The 25,592-nt window shown below is 40.6% G+C and overlaps 1 protein-coding gene across 3 annotated transcripts; it reads left to right on the forward strand.

Moving 5' to 3' along the window:
* Positions 1-820: 820 nt before the first annotated feature.
* On the forward strand, positions 821-25,592 carry map3k20a (mitogen-activated protein kinase kinase kinase 20a). 3 transcript variants are annotated; one of them, XM_030081014.1, is made up of 20 exons: positions 821-892; positions 2,793-3,054; positions 3,706-3,793; positions 7,901-8,002; positions 8,539-8,604; positions 8,706-8,734; positions 9,705-9,842; positions 11,186-11,272; positions 11,851-11,925; positions 12,033-12,139; positions 14,712-14,847; positions 19,307-19,351; positions 19,464-19,494; positions 19,616-19,755; positions 19,920-19,982; positions 21,485-21,574; positions 23,722-23,838; positions 24,040-24,114; positions 24,246-24,396; positions 24,647-25,592. In XM_030081014.1, the coding sequence occupies exons 2-20, from the start codon at positions 2,896-2,898 to the stop codon at positions 25,393-25,395; spliced, it is 2,448 nt and encodes an 815-aa protein (XP_029936874.1). In that variant the 5' UTR covers positions 821-892; positions 2,793-2,895; the 3' UTR covers positions 25,396-25,592. The 3 variants fall into 3 exon arrangements, with proteins under 3 accessions (XP_029936874.1, XP_029936876.1, XP_029936875.1); XM_030081015.1 differs by having other exon boundaries at positions 875-973; XM_030081016.1 differs by lacking the exons at positions 19,307-19,351; positions 19,464-19,494; positions 19,616-19,755; ... (4 more) ...; positions 24,246-24,396; positions 24,647-25,592 and adding an exon at positions 16,279-17,242.

Genomic DNA, 25,592 nt, shown 5'->3' on the forward strand with positions numbered 1-25,592 from the left:
CCCAATTTGATACAGGCTGTGTGGATTTACGAGGCCTGTTGATACTGTAGGTGAGAAAGTAACAGCAGGAAGAGAAACCTATGATTAGCAGTTATGATTACTTTATTACACAATCTCCCGAATGCAACATCTGGTGCATAAAACATGAGTGAAATTAAGTCTCTCCATATTTTATTTGAACTTTTGACCAAACGTAGGTAACCACTGATTTAGTGCATGCCATCTCATCCTCAGTCTGGTTTCCTCATACACTTACATGTCATAGATACTTAAATCGACACATATTAGGCTTTGTGGACTATCCTGTGATTAGACTGAGTGTCAGAGACTTGAGGGATGAATAAGGTGGTTGGTTTAGTGCTGCACTATAAATATGAACACTGCACGGAGGAAATAGGAGTGGCAAGTGAAACCTGTGATATCAATATTAGCCCTTGTGTGTGCATCTCATGCCCATATGCTGGCTGATTATCTCTGATACACTGTTGTTTGCTCCTGTTGTAAGTTGGTGTTTGTGTTTGTGCCCCAGTAGACTGGAGAAACTGAATTGCCTTTTTTTTTATTATTATTATTTTTTAGGACAAATAAAGTCATCTGAATCTGAATCTGAATTCACGCATTCTGCTAATATCTAGTGAGATTAAACTCTCTGACACGCCCTTAAGGACCTGCTGGAGGACCCCGGACCCCAGCATGAGCACCACCGTATGAGGGGAGTACACAGCACAAGTATTGAAGTACCATTTTAGTCCAGTGAGGGGAGCTATTGCCATCGGAATTGTACAAAAAAGAGGCCTGACAGGTTTTGAAGGCTGGGGAAAGTTGGGCAACTTGTAAACTCCGTGCAGTGCGGTGAAGAAATCCTGTGAGTTCCCGGAAAGATTATATTCCAGTAAGTATTTCTTTTGCCTGCTCTCAGATGCGCTGGACTGTAAGCTGCACCTTTTCGCCTGTAATGTGACACTACATATCGGTATGTACGCTATACTAATGTCAGAGTTTTAAATGGCATGTCGTTCACCCAGTATTTATATCCTGCAGCCTCGGCGCTCATTAGGATGACGGTGTATGTGTTTCATGATGCAGACAGGCTGTGTACATACACACGATATGCAGTTGCTTTTGGTGCTGTTGTCCTGCCCAGGGCTATTCACAGTAATTCAGCTGATGCAGTTTCATGAGCTCTGTCAGTGCGTAACCGGCCAAACAACTTCAACAAATAATCCACATTATTTCCCACTACACCGTGTTGTGTTTTATTTCTATGTAGCGTTATGTGCCTAATTTCCATATCGTTTACGTCTTACTAAAACGTGTCTGATCAATCACGTCTTAATAAAGCCATCTATGGAAATCAGCCTAGGCATAATCAGTGTTCAATCATTGAATTCGGTTTGTTGAGATTAAAATCTGTAAATCTGTAGATGGCTGTGTGCTGAAACTCTCCTGAGTGGGAACGTCAGTGTGTCCCATAGGGAAGTTTTAATCACAGGTCATTGGGACCCCTCCCTCAACTTCATAAATGCACTAATGCTTGCCTGGCAGCTCACCATGCTCTAGTCCAGGAAGTACAAGTGAAACCGGGGAAAGTGTGTAAAGTGTCTGTGTTTGATTTATTTATTTATTTATTTATTTATTGTCATTGTTCTTGCTTTCCATTGAATTTGGGTTGCACTTGCTGTATCCACAGTGTGACATATGGTTATCTGAACATTATTATTCCAGTGCCCACCAGAGTGTTTGCAATGTAGTGAGAACTGGCAGGAAGCAGTTCAGGAGTGCTGCCATATCCAAGTAACCCTGGCTTCTTGAGTGGCCACACAATATGTCTATGGGCTGGTAAACTGAGTAGATTGGTGTGAAGCTAAGTATAGCATGAATACAAGTAAATCAGCAGAAAGCATTGGCTCCCCTCTGTGACAATGGAGGCATTTCCCGCTGGGCTGGATAGCAATCCCGATCAAGACCCAGGTAACAGCCTTTTAAAAGCCATAATTGCTTAGCTGTGGGACCCCTCCCACAGCTGTAAATGGGAAACCTATGAACAATAACAGAGCTACAATTTCCTGTTACGATGGGATTATTTCTTTACAAGATGCTTTTATGCTGTTATGCACAAACAAAAGGAATTGCTCATAATTTTGTGTGGGCACCACTTTGGAAGCATTGAGTTCCCATCTCTGTCTTACATAAATACAATATATGAACAATTGCATTTACATAGGCAGAGGTTGAACAGGGAATTTGAGCACTTCTTGAGGTTTTACATTTGTTGTTTTTTTCAGTTCTACACTCAGAGAAGGTTTATCATCACAGATTACCGTTATGAGTCTTGCATTATTCACAGCAGACTGTGCTAGAATAGTCTGTGCAACTTTAGCTGCATGATCACAGCATACCGGGCATGCCATAGTCCTTATACAAGCAGGCTCTGGATCCTGAGCTCATTGCTTACTGTTACTGATGAGGACTATGTGGTGTAACTCAGGGGTAGAGAATAGGACAGGGGATGGCCTATAAATCACAGGGCTAAAACCAGGGATGTTACACTGCCAGTCCATGCAGCGGTACAGTAACCAAAGGCAGAGGGGCCTCTGTAGGGTTAGGTTAGAACCCCATTCAATCCTCAGTCTCTAACTCAGATGGCCGGTTATAGAGTGAAGCTGTTCTTTTAGTATATTGTGCCACAGGGGCAGGATTTTTTGTTTGTTTGTTTGTTTTTTTTTTGTTTTTTTTTTACATTAAGGATTTGTGGAAATCTTTTTCCACCCTGATTTAAGCTCTGGCTCCAGACAGGGTTTTCTCTGGCAGACTTTGCCGTGGACTTCCTGCCTTCCCCCTCCCCACCCCCCACGGTCCTCCAGAAGTTGAGTTGGTGCTGAGGGTCATTATGAGATGTCGTCTCACAGTGCCTCCTTCGTGCAAATCAAGTTTGATGACATCCTCTTCTATGAGCACTGTGGCGGCGGCAGCTTCGGAAGTGTCTACCGAGCCAGGTGGATCTCCCAGAACAAAGAGGTGGCGGTGAAAAAACTGCTCAAGATTGAAAATGAGGTAGGAGTCATAATTGCCCGGGCTTTTCATATACTTTTTAATTGTCAGTATAGTAATCATTTTAATTGCTCCCCCATTTAGAGGGTTGTGGTGACTTCTGTACCCATCAGTCATAATCATTATACTCCCCCACTCTTAAATTGTGCATATGTTATGCTTTAAAAGAATGATTATTGCCAAAAGTGAGAATGTATTTGGTCCAATTAAAGCATAGGCGGTTCTTGAAATTGCTTTCAAATGACAGCCTCATTGTCTTAAAGACAGAAATCTTTTTAGGGAAATTCTATTACATTTGTTGGCCTATGATAGGATGTTCACAAAATTAGTCATAATTTCTTTTATGAAATTCCAAAAGATCACAGATATCCATTCAACCTCAGTCAAGTGTTGGAGAGATGATCGTTGAATGAAAAAAAAAAAAACAGTAGTCCTTTCATGGAACCAATTGTTCTTTTAATTATAGTGTTTGGTTACAAATGAATGAATCAATGTTTTTAGATTTCTTTTCACTCTGAATGGTTGGACAATAGACATTTCGGGGCTATGTATTATATTACCATAACTTTATATACATACACTCACATTTTCTGACCTCTGCTGCTATAAGAAAAGTTGCTAGTAATGTTGTGTCCTTGTGTGTTCAATGCACAGGCTGAAATCCTCAGTGTCCTCAGCCATCGCAACATCATTCAGTTTTACGGGGCAATCATTGAGGCGCCCAACTATGGAATCGTCACTGGTATGTTTTTTAATTATACAGCCTCAACACTCACACTGTCACACTATTTTTCAATGAAAAGCAGTATTCCAAAGAAATAACTATTGCTCAACACTGGTTTCCCATTATGGAAAACTTTGCAACTGCATCGTGTTTGTACGAGTTGCACAGTTTGTTTAACACTGAATGGTAGTGAGGTTGCTATTGAGGCAGTAGTGAATGCCCGAGGGTTCAGGAAGTGCACACACTGACAGTTGTGTGCCCCTATTTTTTTGTCTAGGTTAGTAGCCAGGAAGAATAAAGCAACCTCTAAAGCTCATGTAAACAGTGGGCTTTTTGCTCAGGGTGTGTGTACGCGCATGTGGGTATGTGTGTGTGTCTTGCTGGGGGGTTCTTGATGCTTGTGCACTAACTTTCACATGGCAGAATATACTGTACACTGTTAGACCATCCTGTGGAGAACCCATATGAATTTTAAGTTTTATTGCATTTATGTATTTATTAATTAAAATCTCTCTCCTGGATAGGTAGCAGCAGTACCACTGTAATGGTTAACCCGCACACTGGAATCCCAGACTAGATCATCCTGATTCTATCTTTGTTCGCTGTGCGCTCCTTTTTTGGTCACTCGGGCAGTATTTTTATCCCACTTCTTCTGATTTGCTTCTTTTCCTAGTTTGGCCTCTTTTTAATATGAGCAGTATGGCAAATTTTTATGTAGGCACAGTGTGCTCTACTGCACAAATGATGGCCCAAATCAGAGATTCAATTAACTCCACTGCAGCTCTGTATAGCCAACATATATTTTTTTCCATTGATGTGACAGCCATTTCCCTCTGGTGAATGTAAGTAAAAATATAGCTGCAAGCAGTATTTTGACAAGCGGAAGTTATATACCACAAAAACCTGTGTTAGACCACTGTCTACAGGAAGAATGTTTAAACTGCATTTCTCTCTAATAATGAAGTTAGAGGAGGCCATTGATCAATATCAGACCTCAGGTCTATCATTGAGGAGCAAGATGAGATTTGAGCTGTCATTCTGCCTGTGACATCTAACTATTACCACTGAACTAATGCAGCTTGATAATGACAAATGTCATCAAGTCTGGCATGCAAGGCAAACTGAGCAGTTTAAACTTCAAATATTCACAATTAAAATGTTGGCCACAAGAATCTGAAAAAAAAACAACCAAAAAACACACACACTCCTGCTAAATTCAGGTATATTTTCAAGTATTTTGATGAAATTTGATCAAACTTTGGGCAAAATAGAAAATGAGCATACAGTACAAATCAGAGTAAGATCCTGAATATCAGTGCGGACTCACTGTTTGACATATCTGAACAATATCCTTTTTTAAATGTGATATCGACGGTCAAAATGTCAATATGTCATCAAGGGCCAAAATGTAAATATGTCATGTTACAGCCCTGCCATCGGGCCAGTTGGTATCATTTTTGTTGCCTGATTAGTGGGTAAGATTTCAAACCTAGCTGCAAACTTTGGTCGCTTTAGGTGTCGGAGTTTCAGATACTTTCCAGAAGAATGGAAAGAAAGAATCAATCATCCGAGAAATCATAATAGGGCTGCTGAAGCCTTAACAAAGGATTTTCTGTTCCAGCACCACCCGCAGCCAGTGATGATCCACAATGCAACATTAGAGCAGCAGTTACATATAAATACCCTCTGGTGCACAGACATAGGAAGTCCTGCTGGAAAAAGGCTGTGCCCTTGGGCACGTCAAAGGCTGGACGCCCTGTGTTCCTATGTTGACTGAGAACTTTTGGGGTGAAGCAAAACTAAACCATGTTTATTATGTGTTATCTAACAGGCTATCATGTGTTTTCATCCGGTAATCATGGCTGTATGATGTTTATATCCTCTGCTGCTGTTTGTTGCTTTTTCCATGTGTTGTTTTTATGCCCTTGATGAAGTCTCAACACCATGGTGACCATACATAATGACTAAGTGCTGCATGCTGTCTCACATCCAGCTGTAAGACATGGTTTCTATAGAATAATAGTGATTATAATACTACTACTACTACTACTACTACTGCTACTACTATTAATAATAATGATAATAATAATAATAACAATAATAATAATAATAATAATTATTATTATTATTATTATTATTGGTATTATTATTATTTGTAAAGAACCTTTCAAGAACCTGCTGAACAGAAAAAAGGTAAAATGAAGAATAAACACTGAAATAATCAAAGTGGTAGAAGAATCTATCTATCTATCTATGTAGGTCTCTCTCTGATTCTGTCTGTAACTGTCTGTCAGTGTGGATTGGAAATGACCCAGTAAATGTGTTGAAATGTCTACCAAAATGGGCACATAATCACTTTAATCACTTTAGTGACGTAAGCCATTGCAGTATCTTTCCTTAAATTTTCACAGAAGATGTATAGTGGCTGACTATGCATGCAATCTCACATCCTGCTGCAAAAAATGGCTTTATATCTATATCTATATATGTAGCTATATCTACAGATAACAACTCTGCTCTTGGTAAGCCATTTTTAGTCACGCAGTAGTTTTAATAATTTTTCTTTAAGTTCAGCATTGTGTTTTGTGGCCATGAAAGAGAAAGGGTTGGTTGTCAAGGAGCTGGAGTCTCTATTTATCAAAGCAGAATCTAATTAGCACCAGATAAAGGAAAAATGTTTATGGCCATTCTGACCATGCCGTGTCCACATTCATCAGCTGAGTTACAAATTTCCTCTGTCTGCTGATCTACCAGGTCCTGCAGCTCCATCTTCCTAACAAACAATATCTACAAAGAGAACATATTTGTCTCTGTTGACCATCGCAGCTTCAGCAGTAATTGCTCTTGCTCAGCAGGCTTATAAACCTGATGAATGAAGAGGCTGGTCTTTCAGCTTATGTTTGGACAGCGGTACCTTCACCTGTTACACATCAGGCATTATTGGTTTCACTCAAGTCGGTTAAGCACTTTTACATGACTTCAGTGTTATTTGCTCCGTGGAGGTGGATGAGACCGAAAGTGAAATAAAGTTTACAACAGAAGCACAGGAAGTCATATCTATGGAATGTGGATGGTCATGTTTTAGGTGCAAAGTACAGGGGAAAACAATTTTTGCCCCCGTACTTTGCACAGGTGTTTTAGACATTTGTAACAACAAAGGGGAAATAAGGTGAACTTGTTGCTTATACACTGTTTTCTGCAGCAGCAATTTAAATTTTAAACACATTCATTTGTAGGTTTGCAGTTATAAAGCCAGATTTTCCCATCATACAAGCAGAAAAAAGCCATGGAAAAAATTATCTCTTAATAATAATCATCCTCGGTGTATTTATAGTAGTTTGTTAACCACAATCATGTCTTATCTCAGTGTCTGTGAATGTTTACATTACTCATGACATGATTGGATTATTATGTTGCACAAACATCATTTTCCTCCTAGCTGCTATCAGATAGTGTGTGATATAGACTTTTATCCTTTGTGAGGCAGGAGGTAGCTGTATGCCTCTGTCTATAGAGGCTTGTGAGAGGCTACATGGATGTCAAGATGTGAAATGTACTCAGAGCAGCTGTAATGACATTTGTGGGGGGAAATGGGCAGAGAGAGACTGTTCCTCCGTGTTTTAGAAGCGTCTGAATTTGACTGACATTGATCGTTGTAACGTGCCGGTCCTGTCAGGCCCTGGCAGAGCAGGAGAGTGCGTGTGTGTGTGTGTGTGTGTGTGTGCCTGTGTGAGAGAGAGGTGGGGGGTGCAGGGTGTTAAGTTGTGCCAGTATTTCTTCCAAGCGTTGTGATAAATGAGCTCATCGCCAGTGACAGGCCAGTGACAGGAGCAATCTGTAAACAAGACACTGTCAGCTTGCTTCCTTGAGTCTTCTGGCAGAAATTCAGTTTTCAATTGTTGTCACATAATGCTCTCACATACCGTGCGCATGTGTATAATGCAGCACCTCATGACAACAATTTGTCATTGTAGAATAAAAGTAATAGAATAAAAGTATATTTCACCCTCAAAAATGTTCATTCTTGAAGTCTGTTTTTCAGAATTTCAGCTGGATATCAGATGTTTAGCACTATGCCAACTCAAGTTACCAATTTAATTTGATTCTGATTTTTTCCCTCCACAGAATATGCAAGTGGGGGATCCTTATATGACTACCTGTCTAGTGATGAGAGTGAGGAAATGGACATGGGTCAGATCATGACATGGGCCATGGAGATCGCCAAAGGTAAACTTGAGGTGTATTTATTTGCTTGTGAACAGCAGATAAATCTTTAACAGCCTCTAGAAACAAAGAATTTCCCTTTTTGTCTGCTCTTTTTGCTGTTCCGTTGGCATTGATGATACCAGGTCTTGTGCGGTTTACTGTGTGCAGTCTGGCTTGGGCAGTGTAGGTGAACTTTTTGCATGGCAATTTGACTTAAGTAAAGCAGTCACTGATTTATTTATTTATTTATGCTCATTAGCAAGTTGCTCATAGAATGCATTTCCTCTCAAGGCAGCCTCTCCAAGGTCTCTCACAGCTCATTGTTATTCTAGACATATTTCAGAAAGCATGGGGTCCCACTTAGAACATGTGTGGTTGGAAGACGCATTACTTTTCCACGTGATTAATCAGAGCTGGTGGTTTACACAGGTACTAATGAGCATTGGGCTGGATGGAGGATGGTGACCTGTAGGAGAGAGATGAGAAGCATGTTGGATTGTTTCCTTCAGTCTGGTTTCCCACAAAAAAACAACAACTTTTCTTTATTTTTCCAACAGGAATGCACTATTTACACTCAGAGGCGCCTGTTAAGGTTATCCACCGAGACCTCAAGTCCAGGAATGGTAACAGTTCTTAATATATTTGGATATAAAAGATAACCTATACATTTTTTGAAGTGAATGGCTATTTTTACTGACTTAAACATCACTTTGTTCTTTTGCAGTTGTTATAACAGCAGACAGAGTCCTCAAGGTAACCTGAATATTGACCATTGATCCCGGTTGGGTGGTTCCGATAAAAATGCATGCTTTGCCTTGTAATATGAAGTAAAAACTCTGTAGAGTTTGACCTCAAGCATGCAGTGTTGCCGTGTGCCAGCTCTGATGAAGCACCATGATGCTGTAAGAAGGAAATTAGAGGTTTTGTGTCAGAATGTGTAAGGAAAATGAGCATGAAATGTATTATTTACCTACAATGTACGGACACAAGAGGGCAGTGGCTAACTTATCACACACCAGGGAGAACAGACAGCACAACAGTGTGTGTCGGGTGTTGTGGTGGATGTGACTGAGAGGAAAGGAGGTTCAGAATTAAAAAAAAAAAAAAAAAAAAAAAAAAACAGTGGAGGATAGAAAAGGATGACAGCAACACATGACTCTAGTGGTCACAAATTTGCTTATAGACAGGAAGCCTGGGGTGAAATTAATGATAAAAATAGGCCCACCAACATTACAGCTCCTATTTGCAAAAGAGGAAAGACGGCATATTTAAGCAAAACTCAAGGCTTCAAGAGGTGTGTGTATCATAGGCGGGACAACATTTTCTAAGATTAAACAAGAATGAGAACTTGCATTTCCCTGTGAGACTGCAGATGTGCGTCAACTCTAATGATGCATGTAGCAAGTGAAGTTATTACAAGAAACATGACAGATTTATGGCACACATGTATATCATTTGTTAATCCCAGCTTCACCACCAGATGCACATGTGACATATTTAAGAGTCCTTGCACTTTTTTTGATGGGGGAAAAAAATCCCCATGCTGTGTTGCAGGGTTGAGCTGTGCCATGTACGGTCTGGCCTTGTTTTGTTGCTTTGTTTCAGATCAAATTTTCCTTGGTGGTGTAAGCTCTTATCAAGCTATGAATCATGGGCTGGGTATCAGAATTAACATTTTGATTTTGCTGGAACATCAGCCTCAACTCTGTATTTGTCACTCCAGATCTGTGATTTTGGGGCGTCCAGGTTCCTGTCCCATACAACACACATGTCCTTGGTGGGCACGTTCCCCTGGATGGCTCCAGAGGTGATCCAGAGCCTGCCTGTGTCTGAAACCTGCGACACATTCTCATACGGCGTGGTGAGTGACAAAGACGGCGGCGAGACGCACAGCCTCACAAAGACGAATCTAAGTCCAACCAAAGCAGGAACCAATTTGTAAAGGGCTCTCTTGAAATAAAATGTTTTTTTTTTTCTGATTAGAATACATTTCATTTGAGTCTTAAAAGTCAGACTGGCCATAAATGAATCCAAAGCTTCTGTTCACTGCATTATCTTAGAGAATTTGCTGTGATTCTTCTCCTGCACACAGCATGGCTGAGAAAATAAACTGTCAATCAGCCAGGCCCACTCGCATCTGAAAGGACAGGACTTTCAAAAATGACATTTTCATTTCTGCATTTCTTCCTTTGCTAAAGTGGACTATAGCAGCGCTTTTGACCTTTGCAGAAGTACAGCCTCTTAGGAAGTTACTGTATCTTTCTTGTTCTTTGATTCTGGTGAAGTGGCTGTCGACAGAGTTCGAAAGGTTAGTTTCAAATTGTAATCTATTACCGATTACTGTTTATCTTTATTAAAAATTGTAATCACTAATACATTTGACTGTGTAAAACTACAGCTCATTATCATAATCTGAATGCTTTGGATTATGTCGTGTCTAAGGTTTGCATACAAGTAGACAATTTGAACAGACAATGCTTTCCACTTAACTGGCTGTCAGTTGAAATGCATCATTATCATCATCATCTACAACCGTGATTGCTCTTAATTTCAGGTATCTTGCAAGATGATGTTTTCCCAAATTCAGCATTCAATTTTACCATTCAAACATGTTTCCAGGTTCAGTTTCACAGTAAAATAGATACACGTGGTGAGATGCAGCGAGCAAGGAAAATTGCAGTAATAGGGTACACTTTTAGAAGCTACTCAATAACCCACCCATGTCAGAATGGGGTGTCTGAAAATTGTTGGTTTATCTGCCTTTTTATGACCTTACTATTTTGAGATGTTGATGCAGTTTTGTTTTGTAGACACCACTGAATGCCAACTAAAAAGAATTTAAATTATCCAGGAAATACTGCTGTTGCACTTCAGAAATTATACTTCTAACGTTCAAACAAAAAAGTAGTCGAATTCACTATATCCCACAGTAGCAAAAATAAAATAGGGTAAGATATGTCAACATTTACACAGTAAAAAGTCGAGTAAATCAAAACAGATGTTACAAAATTAAAAAGAAGAGGACATATTTATGTCAACAATGTATGTTTGAGTGCATAGATGAACAGTCAATATAGTGTGTGTGTTATTTTTTTAACCTCTTGGTGTTGATTTGCCTGTGTTCAGCAGCTGGTCCTGACCAGAGGAGAGGCTGGGATTTGGTTGTGTTTGATCACTGACCACAGCCCTTGTCTTTTGTCTCAGGTTCTGTGGGAGATGCTTACACGCGAAATCCCCTTTAAAGGCCTGGAAGGCTTACAAGTGGCCTGGCTGGTGGTGGAAAAAAACGAGGTATTGCACTGCCCCCCTTCCTCTGTTACACAGCCTCTCACACAGAATGGCTCCACTGTTCTCTCTCATAAATGCATTATTGTCCATGCATAAAAATCCCTCCTTCATACTGAATCAATATAATGCTTCATCATTCTGTGTTTTATGATATATTTACTGTTGTTTTGCTCTTAAATGTGGGGAGGAGATTAAAACACAAAAAAAGTTCTGTCTTCTCTTTGGGGACTAGATAGGAGCTAAAGGAACAGTTCACCCAAAATACATAGAAAGATGTTTTCCCACTTAAACCTAGAGTGATCTATCCATCCAGATCTACCTCTAATTTATACTTTTTGAGGGCAGGTAGATACAGTTTACTGGTGTTCTTTGACAGAAAATAGTTCCCAATGAAACTCAATTATGTTTTTGAACATAGCTGTTGCTGTCATCTTTTCAAATGTAAATTTTGGATGGTTTGGACCCATCTTGCCTGATTGTATTAGAGTGTTGAGAGACAGGGGAGACTGGAAACTTCACCAAATCACCTCACTAATCTCACTAACCACTGGGCCGTCCTGCTGCCTGCTTCTGTGTTTCAGAGGTTAACTATTCCCAGCAGCTGTCCTGCCAGCTTCGCCGAGCTCATGAGGAAGTGCTGGATGGCGGAGGCCAAGGTGAGAGAGCCACAGAGTTACAAGAGCCTGGCCTGGCTTGAAACAACTTATGTTTTCTTTTGAATGACACACAGGGAAAATGGAGGCTTGTTTTTTTGTTGATTTAGGACAGGCCGATGTTCAAGCAGATCCTATCTACTCTGGAGTCCATGTTAGACGACAGCCAACTTCCTCAGCAGTGCAACTCCTTCCTCCATAGCAAGGCTGAATGGAGGTAATGTGATCTCCCATTCTCCGGGCTGCTTTTTTTTTTTTTTACGAATATACAGCTTGAGCCTAAGGAAATTTGTAACTGTTTCAAAGAAAGATGTGGAAATGTAGCTGACGGGGGCTATGAAATACAAAAAAAGGACTTGAGAGCGTGCATATAGATCTTTAATAATTACACTGATAGCTACATAAAGGCATGAAAAACTCCAAAGAATCATCCATCTGGATATACTTCCTCTCTTTACCCATAAGGCCCTAAAAATAATCACCATCTTTTTCAAGTAGAAGTGTTTAATTGGCCTGTATGAGCAGCTGGAGGTTTGGTGATGTTCAGCACAGCCTGAGTCTCAGCTGTTACTTTATTCTCTCCCTCGTTGCCTCTCTCTGGGGCTTGTCTGCGCTCTGAGGCTTTTCCTCACAACTCCAAACGGTGGCATCTTGTCCAGGCAGCCATCTGCAGGTGGAGCAGGTGGAGTGAATCTCAATGCAAACTAAACACAGTCTGAGCATGTGTGACACAGAGAGATGGGTGTTTTTTCTTCCTTTTGTTTTTTTTTTTTTTTCTAAACAGCTGATCTTGTAGTATGAGTTCCTTGGAAGAGGGTGGAGCAGGTTGTAGGGGAATAGAGCGAGAGTTTTCCTCAGTAGAAGTCAGGACAGGCAGATGTTATGTTAACTCCAGGGCAGAAGGTTTTCTTATTGCCTGTTATGACTCTGCTCAGGTAGCAGATGTGATGCATGTATTACCCACAAGTAGACACGCTGTGCATACACAGTTCACATGCCTGAGCTCAGAGTTCAGTACTTACAAGCAGCTAATCCATCTGTTTTACCTGGCCATGAACTTGGATGAATGCATTTGCATTAAACCTGATGACTGAAATCCATACAATAGTTTTATTTTCTGATAGTATGCTGGACATAATATTAATTTATGCAAGAACACATTTATTAATGAAAATTTTTGCAACTTTGGCACTTTTTTGATGTTCAAAACATGTCCCCTATCCTTAATCCTGATATCCTCTTTTTTTCAATACAATCTCAGCTACAAGTGTATCTTATCAAAAAGATCAAGCTACTTAGAGAGCCACAGGGAAAAAACCAAACAAAGACACACAAAAAAGTAATAGTAGACAGAGAATTTAGAAATTGATATAAATGTGTTGAACGTACACCCATAATAATAAGAGAGCAAAAAAAATAAATAAATAAAATAATAATAATAATGACAGTAGGCATGTTGTTTTATATGGTAACTGCAGTTCCATGGGTGTTTAATGTCATGCATTATTTGAATGGAAAGTAAGTTTAAATGTAGTCTAATAACTTCCATTCTTTAATGTCACATGTGCAAAGCTGCTTCGCTCTGTGAAACTTGCACTCTGCATCCGGCCAGTTTGGACACAAGCCAGAAGATCAAGAGGAGCACGTTTATTTCCTTGTTTGTCTTGCCACGGTTTAGATGAGTTGCAGAGCAAAGCAGAGTTAGCCTGGTCATTTTTAGACGCGGCTGCAGAGGAGGGAGAACGCCATTCAAGTTATGAAAACAATGCAGGGTAGGGGGAGATGAGAAATGCCAAGGGCGCTTGTCAGGAAAGTGGGAAGCAAGAGAATAAATTATGAGGAAGTCGAGCGAGTGCAAGAGTAGACTTTCTTTGAGGTGGGAAGCGTGGGGGCTGAGGAGCTACGGGACTGGGAGGAGTAAGGGCGGGACTTCCTTTCTGGGTTACATGTGTTTATGAACAGTTAGAACGAGAACTTGGTTTTGTTTGGCCTGAAAGTCAGCATGGACTGACATGGAAGACTGTGCAGCCCCACCTGCTGGTCAAAACAAACCTCCCTGGCATGGGGACAAAATAATCCATTGCCCAGTCCTTTTTTTTGTATATTTCACTGTAACTATAGCACATATTATCATCTCTGCCATTGTACAAATTAGGGCTGAATGATATAGTAAATTAATCTATTTGCAGTTTTGACAGATACTGCGATTACAGTATGATTCAAGATTTTAGTGGTGATGATTATTTTTCCATCATAATTCCATCCTCTTTCCCTATTGTCCTCCTTTCTCATCTAATGTAAGGGGCGCAGCGCACGCTGGCTGACCCAAAGTTCTCCTGATCCTGTAACCCTGTATCTATCATGTCTTTTTGTATTTCTTGGACGGGATGTAACTGAAACCAAATTTCCTCCTGGGGACAAATAAAGTATGATTGATTGATTGATAATTCTCATTTTCACTGCAAAACCTGTTGAAATAATGATGGTGTGATTTTTGTGGAGGTTTATCCCAAACAAACATGTTTTCTTATGTCTGGAGAATACAAATTCTAGCCCAGGGGATCTTTGTACCATGGCAGGACTTCATTTTTCATAATGCAATTTCGTCGCACATTTAACCTTTATCAAAAAAATGCAGCTCCTGTGATTTAGATATTTCATATATTTTGATCAATTTCGTACTTTCACATTTATTTTGTACAGTATGCGCTGCAGTTTGCTGCAACAATGTGGAGATATGTGGTGAAACACTGATTATTCTGACAGATCTATTTCAATACGGTGTGTAGGTATGAAATTGAAGCCACACTTGAGAGGCTTAAGAAGCTGGAGAGAGACCTGAGTACAAAAGAGCAGGAGCTGAAGGAGAGAGAGCGGCGCCTGAAGATGTGGGAGCGCAAACTCGTTGAGCAGTCCAACGCGCCGGTGAGTTCCTCTTCACATTGGTCCACCTTCACCTGCGGGACAAGTGCCACATAGGTGTTGGGCGACAAGTGTTCACACAGCACCTCATTTTACCACCATTATTCACTATAGTGATTTCTGATTGTGCCACAATTTGCAATGGTTTTCCACACTGCCAACAGGGGAAGGACAAAATCCCCTTGCCTGAGATTGATCTCTTTCTAGGATGGAGTGGAAATAGGGAGGCAATGGAATGGAAATAAAAAGAGTGGAATAGAAAGGAAGAGAAAGCATCAAGACCATCAGTGATAGGCTTACTGGTTCAGCAGATATTGTTGTTGGTAGTGCTATACCCATTGTCTGCATAGTGCATGATTGCCTTTAAGTTTACACCATGGTATATGGTCATCATCGGTCATGATGCACAGTCTGGTTGGGACTGTGAACCTCCACCTGTTTCTGGCATTTTTGTTTCCTTTGTTTCTTCTTTTGCATGCAAAATGCTTTCCTTGCAGCACACCTGCATGGTTATTATTTTGCTTAAATCACATATAACACTGTAGATGTCTGAAAGCATTTACTGAATAACATATAAATGCTTTTGTGTGCTGTAATCCTGTTTGCTTTTGCTCGCTTTCCCTGCACTACTGTTACTCCACTGTTCTGGTTCCAGTGTTTTCTCCTTACAGGATAGGTTGGGTTTTTTCAATTAAAATGTTGATCATCTTCATTTATAACCATACATAACGCATCCTCTCCGCTAGCTTTAGCAAAGACAAACTTACGACTCAGCTGCAGCCTCTTACTACCGCTCAGCACGGTCCGACAGCGCGCTCGTTTTCAGAAAACCATCATAATCGTTCTTTGTGGAAACAGGAAACTCACAGCACAGTCAAATTCATCTCTAAATTGTTCATCACAACAATGGTCGCAAACGGCGCTTTCTAACCAGCTTTATTTTGCATTTATAGTCATACATTGTTCTGCTGCCAACTTGGCTGACAGGGCGTTCAGTGGTGTCAACCTGGCATAAATGAATGCAATTTTCCTCCATGCAAAATACTAAAGAAATGAGCACCCATGTTATCACATCATGAGCACCATGTTGTCACAGGTTACAAGTATAGCTTGCAAGAAGCTGCAGCAGAGTGTTTCACAATTTTCTCATCACTAAAGCCAGCAGAGATGTTATAAATGGTTATAAGAGATTGGTGTCAACATTTTAAAATAACCCTGGCTTGAAAAATACCGGACCAATCCTTTAAAAATCCCTTAATCCTCCTGTTCTCATAATCATGTCTTGTGTTGGGTGAAAAACAATTCACTTTGCTTCATTCCACTTGGTTTTTGTGGTTCGAAACTAATTTCCATCCTTCCTTTTCTTCTCCATTCTCTGTTCCTCTCTCTCTCCTTCCCCTCTGTGCTCTCTGTCCTCCTATCTGTATCTCTCAGCTCTTCTTACCTGTGGCAAAAAAGATAAGCTCTAAGTCATTCTATGAGTCTAAGATGGAGGAGTCAAACAGTACTCAGATGTCATGTCAGATCACATCCTCCAGTAACGGGGAGGTGGACGGGCTGAGTCTGCAAGCCATGATGAAGGGCTTTGAGGACATGTTTCCCTTGGATATTGGGCGGCCTGTCCTGCACTCCGGCATGAAGGTCAACATGCAGGCCAAACAGAACTCCTCCAAGTCCAGTTGTGTCAGAGAAGGACACAAAATCAACATGACTCTTGGGACGGGACACCTCGCTTGGTCTGACGACAGCGATTAAACCTCTCTGAAGTCTAATCTTGCCACAGCCGGTTCTGTTGCGTCTGTCAATCACCGTTATCTTGCAGAAGTCTCACAGAAAGCATAAAATCTTGCATTAGTGCTGTTGTGGAGGCACACTTTATACATTGATTGCTTGTCAAGTTTTGATTATTTTGGTAAACCATCAGTTTTTCCCTTGAACTTTTTGTGTCAGCCTACTAACCGTTACTCTTATTTTGTTCACTGTTTTTATTCATGATATGCATTCATGATGAAGCAAATGCTCAGCGTAGCACAAAAATGCAGTCCCTGTTATAGAATGTATTTGAAACCTTCCACCTACATGGACCTTATGGATGTCATTTATGCCTAATGTACTGGATGTATAGTGCCATGCTGTGAAGAAAGAGCCATGTGAGCCAGTTGCATAGAGAAGGCAAAGCTTTTATGATAAAGTGACATTTTGCTGACATTAAGATTGGCCAATTTGTTCAGGATGTGGTGGAGCGCAGTTGTTGAGATGGAGTCTCTCACCAGGATGAGAAAGTACATGTTTTATCCTGACTGACCCAGGTTCAAATCAGCAGGAGTGAGAAGAACTTTCCTATAAGTGCTGTTGGCCGCAGACTTGTCATCCTCTCTCTTTACTGTTTTAGACAGGTTCCATGCCAAGGTCTGTAGTTTTACTTAAAAAAAAAAAAAAAAAAAAAAAAAATATATATATATATATATATATATATATATATACTGGTGGTTGAATATGTAGGGTTTGTAACTGTGTGAGACTTACATAAATAATGTATTTGCACCAGTGACCTCAGTCACAAGCCACTGTTTGAGCAGCCCACTGCAGTGACTCATACATGAGTGTGCTTAAGCTTCACCGAATTATTCACAATATAGCTTTTTACGGAATTATTTTTGCATACATTCAGAAATGAACGTCAAGATCTGGCTTTAATGCAGCAACAGTCTCAAAGCAGGGAGCATCCTATTGGAAGCTGAGCTACCAACCTTGCAGTTTGCACATGTTCAGCGTTCAGGTTCGGCATTATGCTGCATCTGGGGAAGGGAGACGCTCTCTGGAGCATAGCCCATTAAATTGTCCTCTTCAGTTGGTATGATAGGTCTTCAATCAGTCTCATGAGCATGTAGTCCACTGTCTTCCTGTGTTGTTGCTTGTTAGCTCCCTGCCACGAGCTAATATTCCCATTCAAACATTATCTGTACTGTTGTGCCATCAACCCCTAGTCAGATTGTGCTAATTAACGCAGACTTTAACCGGTGTTTACTCTTCCCTGTGTGAAATGTTTAATCCCCAGACATGCCAATCATCTCCTCGAGCTTCCACCCCAATCCCTATGGAGACCATCAGCTTCTTGATGTGACTTATTTTCCTGCATTCTTCACTGTATTGTTTCTCAATAAAGCGTTTTCATTCAACGCTCCTGGCCAACCCATCTATCTCATATTGTTTGTTTTGCACCAGAACTGATCCAGTTGTGTCAAAGCATATTTAATGTCAAATATGTGGTGCTACCTCAATGTCCTACAGCTAAAAAAAAAAAAAATTAAAAAAAAGTCACAATGTTGTGGCAGTGCAGTAGCATATTACCACAGTATTCATAATAGGACATAGAAGATGACACTAGCTTACAATGATAGGATTTTACTATTGTGATATTAACTTCATACCACCATGTGACCCTCAACGTGCATGTTATCCATCATGCATTCAGTCCACATGGGGGCAGGATTGCATGAATTAAACCCAAATCCCTGTCATTCTTTACAAATTCCAAGTGCTTTGCAATTTCTGCTGACAACCCATCCCTCCCCCCAACACCCTGTCCCATTTAAAATCTGCTACCCTTTGTCAATGGCATGCCTTGGATTTCAATAAAAGAAGGAAGGCAAGTCATTTATGAAATACAGTAGGGCTTGAAATGTTATGTTATGTCACTCTAATTAGGCCACATCTGTAATGGGAGTTGGCAATGGAGGAGTGTTTTTGAATCTGTTTACTTCCGATTCACAGCACTGGAGTAGGCGGAAAATGCTGTGAGGGAGGAGGGAGTTTATCAGGCGGCTGGCTGCACAGAAGTGCACGGCAATGACTCTAAAATGCGATCTTTTGAAAACTGGCATTCAGTTCATAATCTGAGTCTTTATCAGATGTCGTGGGAAGAAGACAGTGAATGGGGATTACTCATTCATTTAGTCATTTTTCCTCCAATTTTCCATTGCAGTATTTCTGTCATTACACACCAGGCTCATGATCATAATGATGAAATCTTTATTTTGGCTGGCAAGTTTCTGCCTGATTACATTTAATGAGCAATAAATGATTTATCGTTCAAATAGATCACGCTAGATCAGTCAGATGGACATTTTAGTTTGATATAGACCATTAGAGGCAAGTCATCTTAATCGCACAACACAATAACTGGAAAAAGTAATTGCTTCAAAGACATGGAAAATATGTTGATTTTTCCATTTTAACAGCATCTTGTGGTTTTTACTTTATGATGGACTGTATTTACGAATGTGCTGTCATACTGTCCAAAAGTTATACTTCAGACATGCATACTGTACACACACACACACACACACAGACGCACACACACACACACACACACACACACACATACACGTCCTACAGTCTGTATTTCTCTGTTACATCAGTATGCTATGGTGCTACTTCTGTTTATCTTTTATCTGTGCAGCTTTTGCCCAGCCTTGACATCTACACCTGGACCGAGGAGCATGTGGTCAGTAGCAATGCATTTACCTTGTAATTATGTGTTATGCCTCAATAGAATGACTCTCATATCACACAGTTCCATTACTGATGAAAACTAATTTCCATCTTTATGTGTGCAGTATTTCTGGATGCAACAGATATTCAGAGGAGGTTGGTTTATTCCCTTTACGTAATAGTATAAGATGATTTCTAATGATATTCCTTGCCCTCTGACCCTTTATTTCTGTGCTGACTGTTTATCAGAAGCAGTTTGTTTCCGCGTCTCTCTCAGGGCAGGATGCATGTGGCATGCAGCTGTATGCGGACCTGTTTAAAGAAAACCACATCACAGGCAAGAGGCTGCTGCTGCTCACAGAGAGCGACATGCGGGACTTGGGGGTCAAGTCCAAAGGTCATATCATGCACCTAAAGGCAAGGCAGAGTTAACCCATAATTACAGCTATGAACTTTTATCTAATCCTTACAAGCTGTATCACTAATGCACAGCTGTAATATATGACTGCATGTTAAGAGGATGACATCCATATTAATATGTGTTTGGGATCACAATAAATGTTATATTTCCTCTCTGACAGAGTCAGATTGAGAAGCTAACAGACGATTACCTCGGGCTCCTCCACTTCCCCCCGCTGTTAAAGGTAGAGTGTTTCTTCTTTGTGTTGTGAAAAACTAAATCTTAATTAGCAGAAAGAGTGCAAAAATATCTAAAAAAATAAAAAAATAAAAAAAATACTACCAAAGCTAAGAGTTTATGGATGGTGTATAATTGGGTTATGAATTGGGTTAACATTTTACAAATCATTAATAAACAATTATAAACAAGTTATAACACAATATTCATACATAGATGCAGGCTCACTATTTGGCAAGATCAAGTAAAGTAATCTAAGCAACTAGCAAGATCTTCAACAGAATGGCTGTAACTTGGTCTTGCCAAAAAGTGAGCCTCATCGATGTATGAGAAATGTGCTGTAACTGGTTTAGAATTGTTTATTAATGATTTAGAAAGTGTTTACAACCTAATTAATAACATATGTATGAAGCATTCATAAGAGTTGTCTTATTGTAAAAAGGTGCTTTTTAAAGTAAAAGTAAACATACTGGTGCATATTTCTACTTCAATAAAAGTAATTTTAAATGTATTTAGGGTAAATGTTAACAAGTTACTTGGTGACACTTCACGGTAAAGGTACATGAATTATCATGAATTGATGAATGACTTCATGCAGGAAAAAAACATTAATTTTTGCATGTAAGACTTCATGAATTATCAGGAATGTACAAGAAGAATTAACAGCATCTCATGCATGCATACATGCAAGAACAAAACATCAATTACTGCAACAACTAATGTATTTCGATCATCATGATCTCCGAGTTTCACAGTTATGTCATCATTAATAACACATCGTTCATCAGTGTTACAGAAGGACCAATTCACCGCTTTAGCTGAGGGGCCACAAACATGATGAGGAGCTAATGCTCAGTTAATGATGACTGCAGTACATGGATTTCAACAGAATCCTTGTGCCCTGTGCTGTGATTGACTCATTTTCTGCTCTGTCCATTTACCTGTGGTCTGCTGTAAAGAAGACATGGCCATGCTTAATACCTCAGAAACCATCATGATAGAAATACATTAATTCTTACATTAACTGATGTATTGTTCTTGCATGTATGCATACATGAGATACTGTTAATTCTTGTATAGTCCTGACAATTCATTAAGTCTTACATGCATGAATTAACGCTTTTTCATGCATGAAGTCATTCCTGAATTCATGATAATTCATGTACCGTTACCGTGAAGTGTTCCCACTTACTTTTTTAGAAAAAAATAACATTACTAGATATGATTTTTCCCCTGCAGTAGAGTTCAGACGTGATTGGAAAATTTGAAAATTACAAAATGAAGTGCACAAAGTAAGGCCAAGTTCTTTTTCAAACTTCATTTGCTGCTTCACCTTATATCACTCTGTTTTTCAAAGAATGTACGTAAGCAAAAGTAAAATTAGTGACTGAACACTCAGAAAAGTGCAAGAAGCCAGCTGAAAAAAGTTACTCAAGTGTGCTACAGTAAGATGAATAAATGTAATCAGTTACATTCACCCTATTGGACCTCTACATCTTTCCCTTGCAGGATGAGCTGCAGGAGGAGGTGGAAGGAAGGAAAACTGTGAATCTGGAGCTGGTGTTTGGGCACCACTGGAAGGCAGGAACAGGAAACTCTGTAAGTTTGTAGTTGACACACAGCAACTCTACCAAAGTGAACTGCGGCAGTGAATATCTGATTTAGCTGATCATTTCATCCATGAAGAAGAAATATCGTCCAAAAAACAAAAAAACAAAAAAACAAAAAAACAAAGGGGCAATCATGAAGAAATATATCATTTTGTCAGTTTTAATCAGGTAGCTCTTTTTGATCAATAAGGTTCTTATTGATATTTTTTTAAAGGCTCTAAAGAATCGTGTTTTTGTCATGACTAAATTGTGCTCCTTCTAGTTTTTGCCTCTAAGGATTCCCAGTGACAACCCCCATCAAACTGTTGACCACTGTTATGCAGAGCATACTTTATAAAAAATCGAATGAATACACATTTCTTCTTCAGCCATGTACCACATCCACCTCGACTTGCTCACAGCCCTTTGTTAGGGTCTCAAACTGTGGAGAAAGGGTGGCTCTCCACTTGCTGTTTGAATTTAATCAAAAATAGCCCATTTAGCCAGAAGTCATTTTCTTTTTAAAAGGCAAATGTTATTTAATCTTTCAGCTGTTCATTGTCCCATCATAAATAGTCCTCTTTCAGTGTGTTCGGCAGGGCTGAAACGAGCCTGCTAATTGCCTCCCATTTCTTCTGACATGTGGTGGTTTAGTGGGTAGAAAACACAGCAGGGAGAAGGAAACAGGAGGCTGAGAAAATGAGAGCTAATTATTTTCCCCTGCCTGGTGTCAGGTTCCGTGTCAGCCTTGTTTTTACAAACTGGAAGGTTTTTTGCACTAAATAAAACAAACCCGCACTGCGTTTTTTTCTTCGCCCCTCTTTGCTGGCGATGTCATGGAAGCAGCTGCACTTCTCAAAGACAAAATGAGGGCCTGCGATTGTGCGGCCACCATCTGACAGCCACTGAGGGTCCCCTACTAATGAGGATATCACCGCGCAGCCAAGTGAAAGGTGCTGAATTATGTATGAGTTGTCATTAGACGCACTCGGGTCCTAGGCATCATTACCAGACATTGTTTCTGCTGGAGTGATTAGACTAGCGTGGACCTGGGAGCCCCGGTGCGACTGGCCAGGCCCGACACCAGGCCAGCGCAGGGCCACTGGTGTGTTTCTGAGCCAGAGGCTTGCTGACGCTCCCCCTTTGAGCCGTTTCCAACCCCTGGGGACCGAGCAGGAGAGGGCTGAGGCTCCTCAGACGAGTGTGTTAGTGCCACTCCTCTGATGTCTTCCTCTGTGATCCCCATACAATAGATTGGCCTGTGCCGTGAACCCTGTGTGCTTAAGCAGTGACCTGTGGCTTCATGGCAGGGTTTTGGGGATTGGCAGAATCATTACTGCTTCGTCAGCATTCAATATGCAGGAGAAGTGGGGAAGGGAATTGTTCGGTTTCGTGCCTCCTAGTGAGGATTTGCTATGTGTCATATGAAGCAAGTCATGGAAAAACAGGTTTTTGCTCAAACCGAAATAACATTAGCATTGCTTAAAAGGGATTGTCATCTAAAATTTGCCAATACTCACTTAACAAAGAAACTAAGCCTTGGCTCAAAAAAAGAAGAAGAAGAAGAAGAAGAAGAAGAAGAAGAAGAAGAAGAAGAAGAAGAAGAAGAAGAAGAAGAAGAAGAAGAAGAAAAGTACCACCACATGCCTGATGGAGAACAAGGAATTTACCATAGCTGGAAGAAAATTAATTGCTATTGTTGTCATTTGTTTTGTCCTTTATGTTATCATAATTTCACAAACAAGCCTCTCTGCAGTAAAGAGGTAAATCAGTCTCCAACAAGATAACACTTTTCTAAATGGTCTGCTTAAGCAATCAAGTGACAATGCCTGAATGTTGTATACAGGTGATTGAAATTATATTTTATTTATATTTTTATATAAATTATCCTTTTTGTCACCTTGTAATTTAATTGCATCATATTTTTGTAATGTTATAATTTCCATTTGCACCTACATTATGAAGCTGTGTGGCCGACCATATGTCATTGCCATTGAACTACCTCTAGGTTGTGCTGTTGGTTTATATACAAGAGTAACCAAGTTCTCCACACAGAATGGTGTAATTATGAACTTTTTCATACAATACAGTTATCGGGGCTTGGTGCTGAGTGTACCAGAAAACCTACAATTTCTCACCGCTGCCTCTCTTTTCAAGGACTGCAAATGGAAAATGTACATGGAACTTGATGGGGATGAAGTTGCAGTAACGTACATCAAAGATGTCACCTTTAATGCCAACCGGCAAGATGTGGATATCCTGAGGATGACTAAGGTGCAATTGGAAAAACATTTCTGGACCAAGTTAGAAAGGGCAGCTCTTTGTTTCATATACAGTGTACTCCTTCCTCACATTTTAATGAACATGAAAATGTTTCAATTCTGTATTTCTGATTATATAACAAATGATGGTTATATTTTTACCACTGTTGCGGTTTCCATAATTTGTCTGTGAATTGGTGCTTTTGGATTTCAGCCACCTTTTGTGATGGACAAATGGATTGTGGGAATAAACCAGAACCAGACTGTGGACTATGTAGTCAATTATGAGGTTAGTTACTCAGCAGCTATGGGAAACAACCTAATAAAACAATTCAAATCGACACAAAGCCCACTGTAAAACATAAATTTGCTATTATTATAATTATCCCCATATCTTTTCCCTTTGACTGGACATGCTAGAATGACGTCAAGTCACCAAGGTCTACCAGACACAGCAGTGCAGTGAGGTGGAGTCCCAGTGGTGGAGAAGATGAGATCAAGACTGTGGAGCTGGTCATAGAAGCAGCACCACCCAGCATCGACTGGAACATGAGGAGCAGGTCTGACTTTGGTAAGTATATCTGTTTTGTTGTCTTATGTGACCTCAAAGAGTGGCAAAGCTGCAGTGTCTATTGCGGGAAAAAAAAGAAAGAAATCCTGATTGTTGTTTTCTCTGAATTGTGATAATAGATAAATGTATTTATCAGTGTCAGCCACACGAGGTGTTTAGTATACAAGGCAGGCATCAAACTAACATAAAAATCTTGATCCAAGCTGCAAGAAAGAGCAGCCCCATTATCACGGCATGTCCTCTGTTTCAGATGTAGATCCCAGATGGATGTACAGCGTGAGGCAGAGGCAGATGATAAAACAACTATCACAGCGGCCGTCTGTTGCCGTGACCACCTCAGGCAACTCTGATGCATGCACTCTGCCTCAGTTCCTGTCTGCATATGGAGACCAGGCCTCGTCCTACGCTGCAGCTGTGCGCCGCTCTCCCAGCCGCAGCACCAGCTCTCCCTGGTCTGACTCACGCACCTCCTCGCCCACTGCCGGCCTCTCCACCAAGCTGGCCCCGCTCCACCTGGGGTCAAAGGGCAGCAGCCCCTCCAGCACTACATCAGAGAGCGCCTCGGAGCGGGACAGGGAGCGCCCGCTCAGTGCCGGGGCAGCGTACGACCACCACAGACACAGATACTTCAGCAGTACGTTTGGGGTGAGAGGAGGAGAAAGTAGTAGACATGCCTCGGCCTTCAGTAGAACTGGCTTTACTCAGACTAAACCCGGTAAAACCTCACAGCAGCCGGGGAGGCCACGGTCCAACAGCTGCGGTGTTACATCCCACAACCGCCCCCCCAAGTTGATACCAGGTATATTGACGGTGACAGAAAACCCCAGCGCACACAAAGAGGAGGGTAAAGCCAGTGATGGGGGGTGGATCAAAGTGGAGCGTCAAAAAAGATTACCACGTCTGGACAATAAACAAGTCAGAGGCCGACCGAGGAGAGGAGGCAGAGGCGGACGTGGAGGGGGTGGAGGGGCAAGAATTCAAGGCCTTCACATGAACTGAGTCTCCTCTTGTATGCTGGGTCATGTCATGCACTGAAATGTTTTTACATATGATCTATCCATTTGTATAAACAGGCCTTCTGTATGAAATTAATTCAATGTCTGTTTCCACTGACAGTTTGAAAAAAAAAAAAAATGAAATGGTTCTTGTTTTTATCCATTTTATGCTTATGGTGCAAATATCTGTTTTACCACCTA

This window comes from Myripristis murdjan, chromosome 21, assembly GCF_902150065.1.
Source record: "Myripristis murdjan chromosome 21, fMyrMur1.1, whole genome shotgun sequence".
Taxonomy (NCBI): domain Eukaryota; kingdom Metazoa; phylum Chordata; class Actinopteri; order Holocentriformes; family Holocentridae; genus Myripristis; species Myripristis murdjan.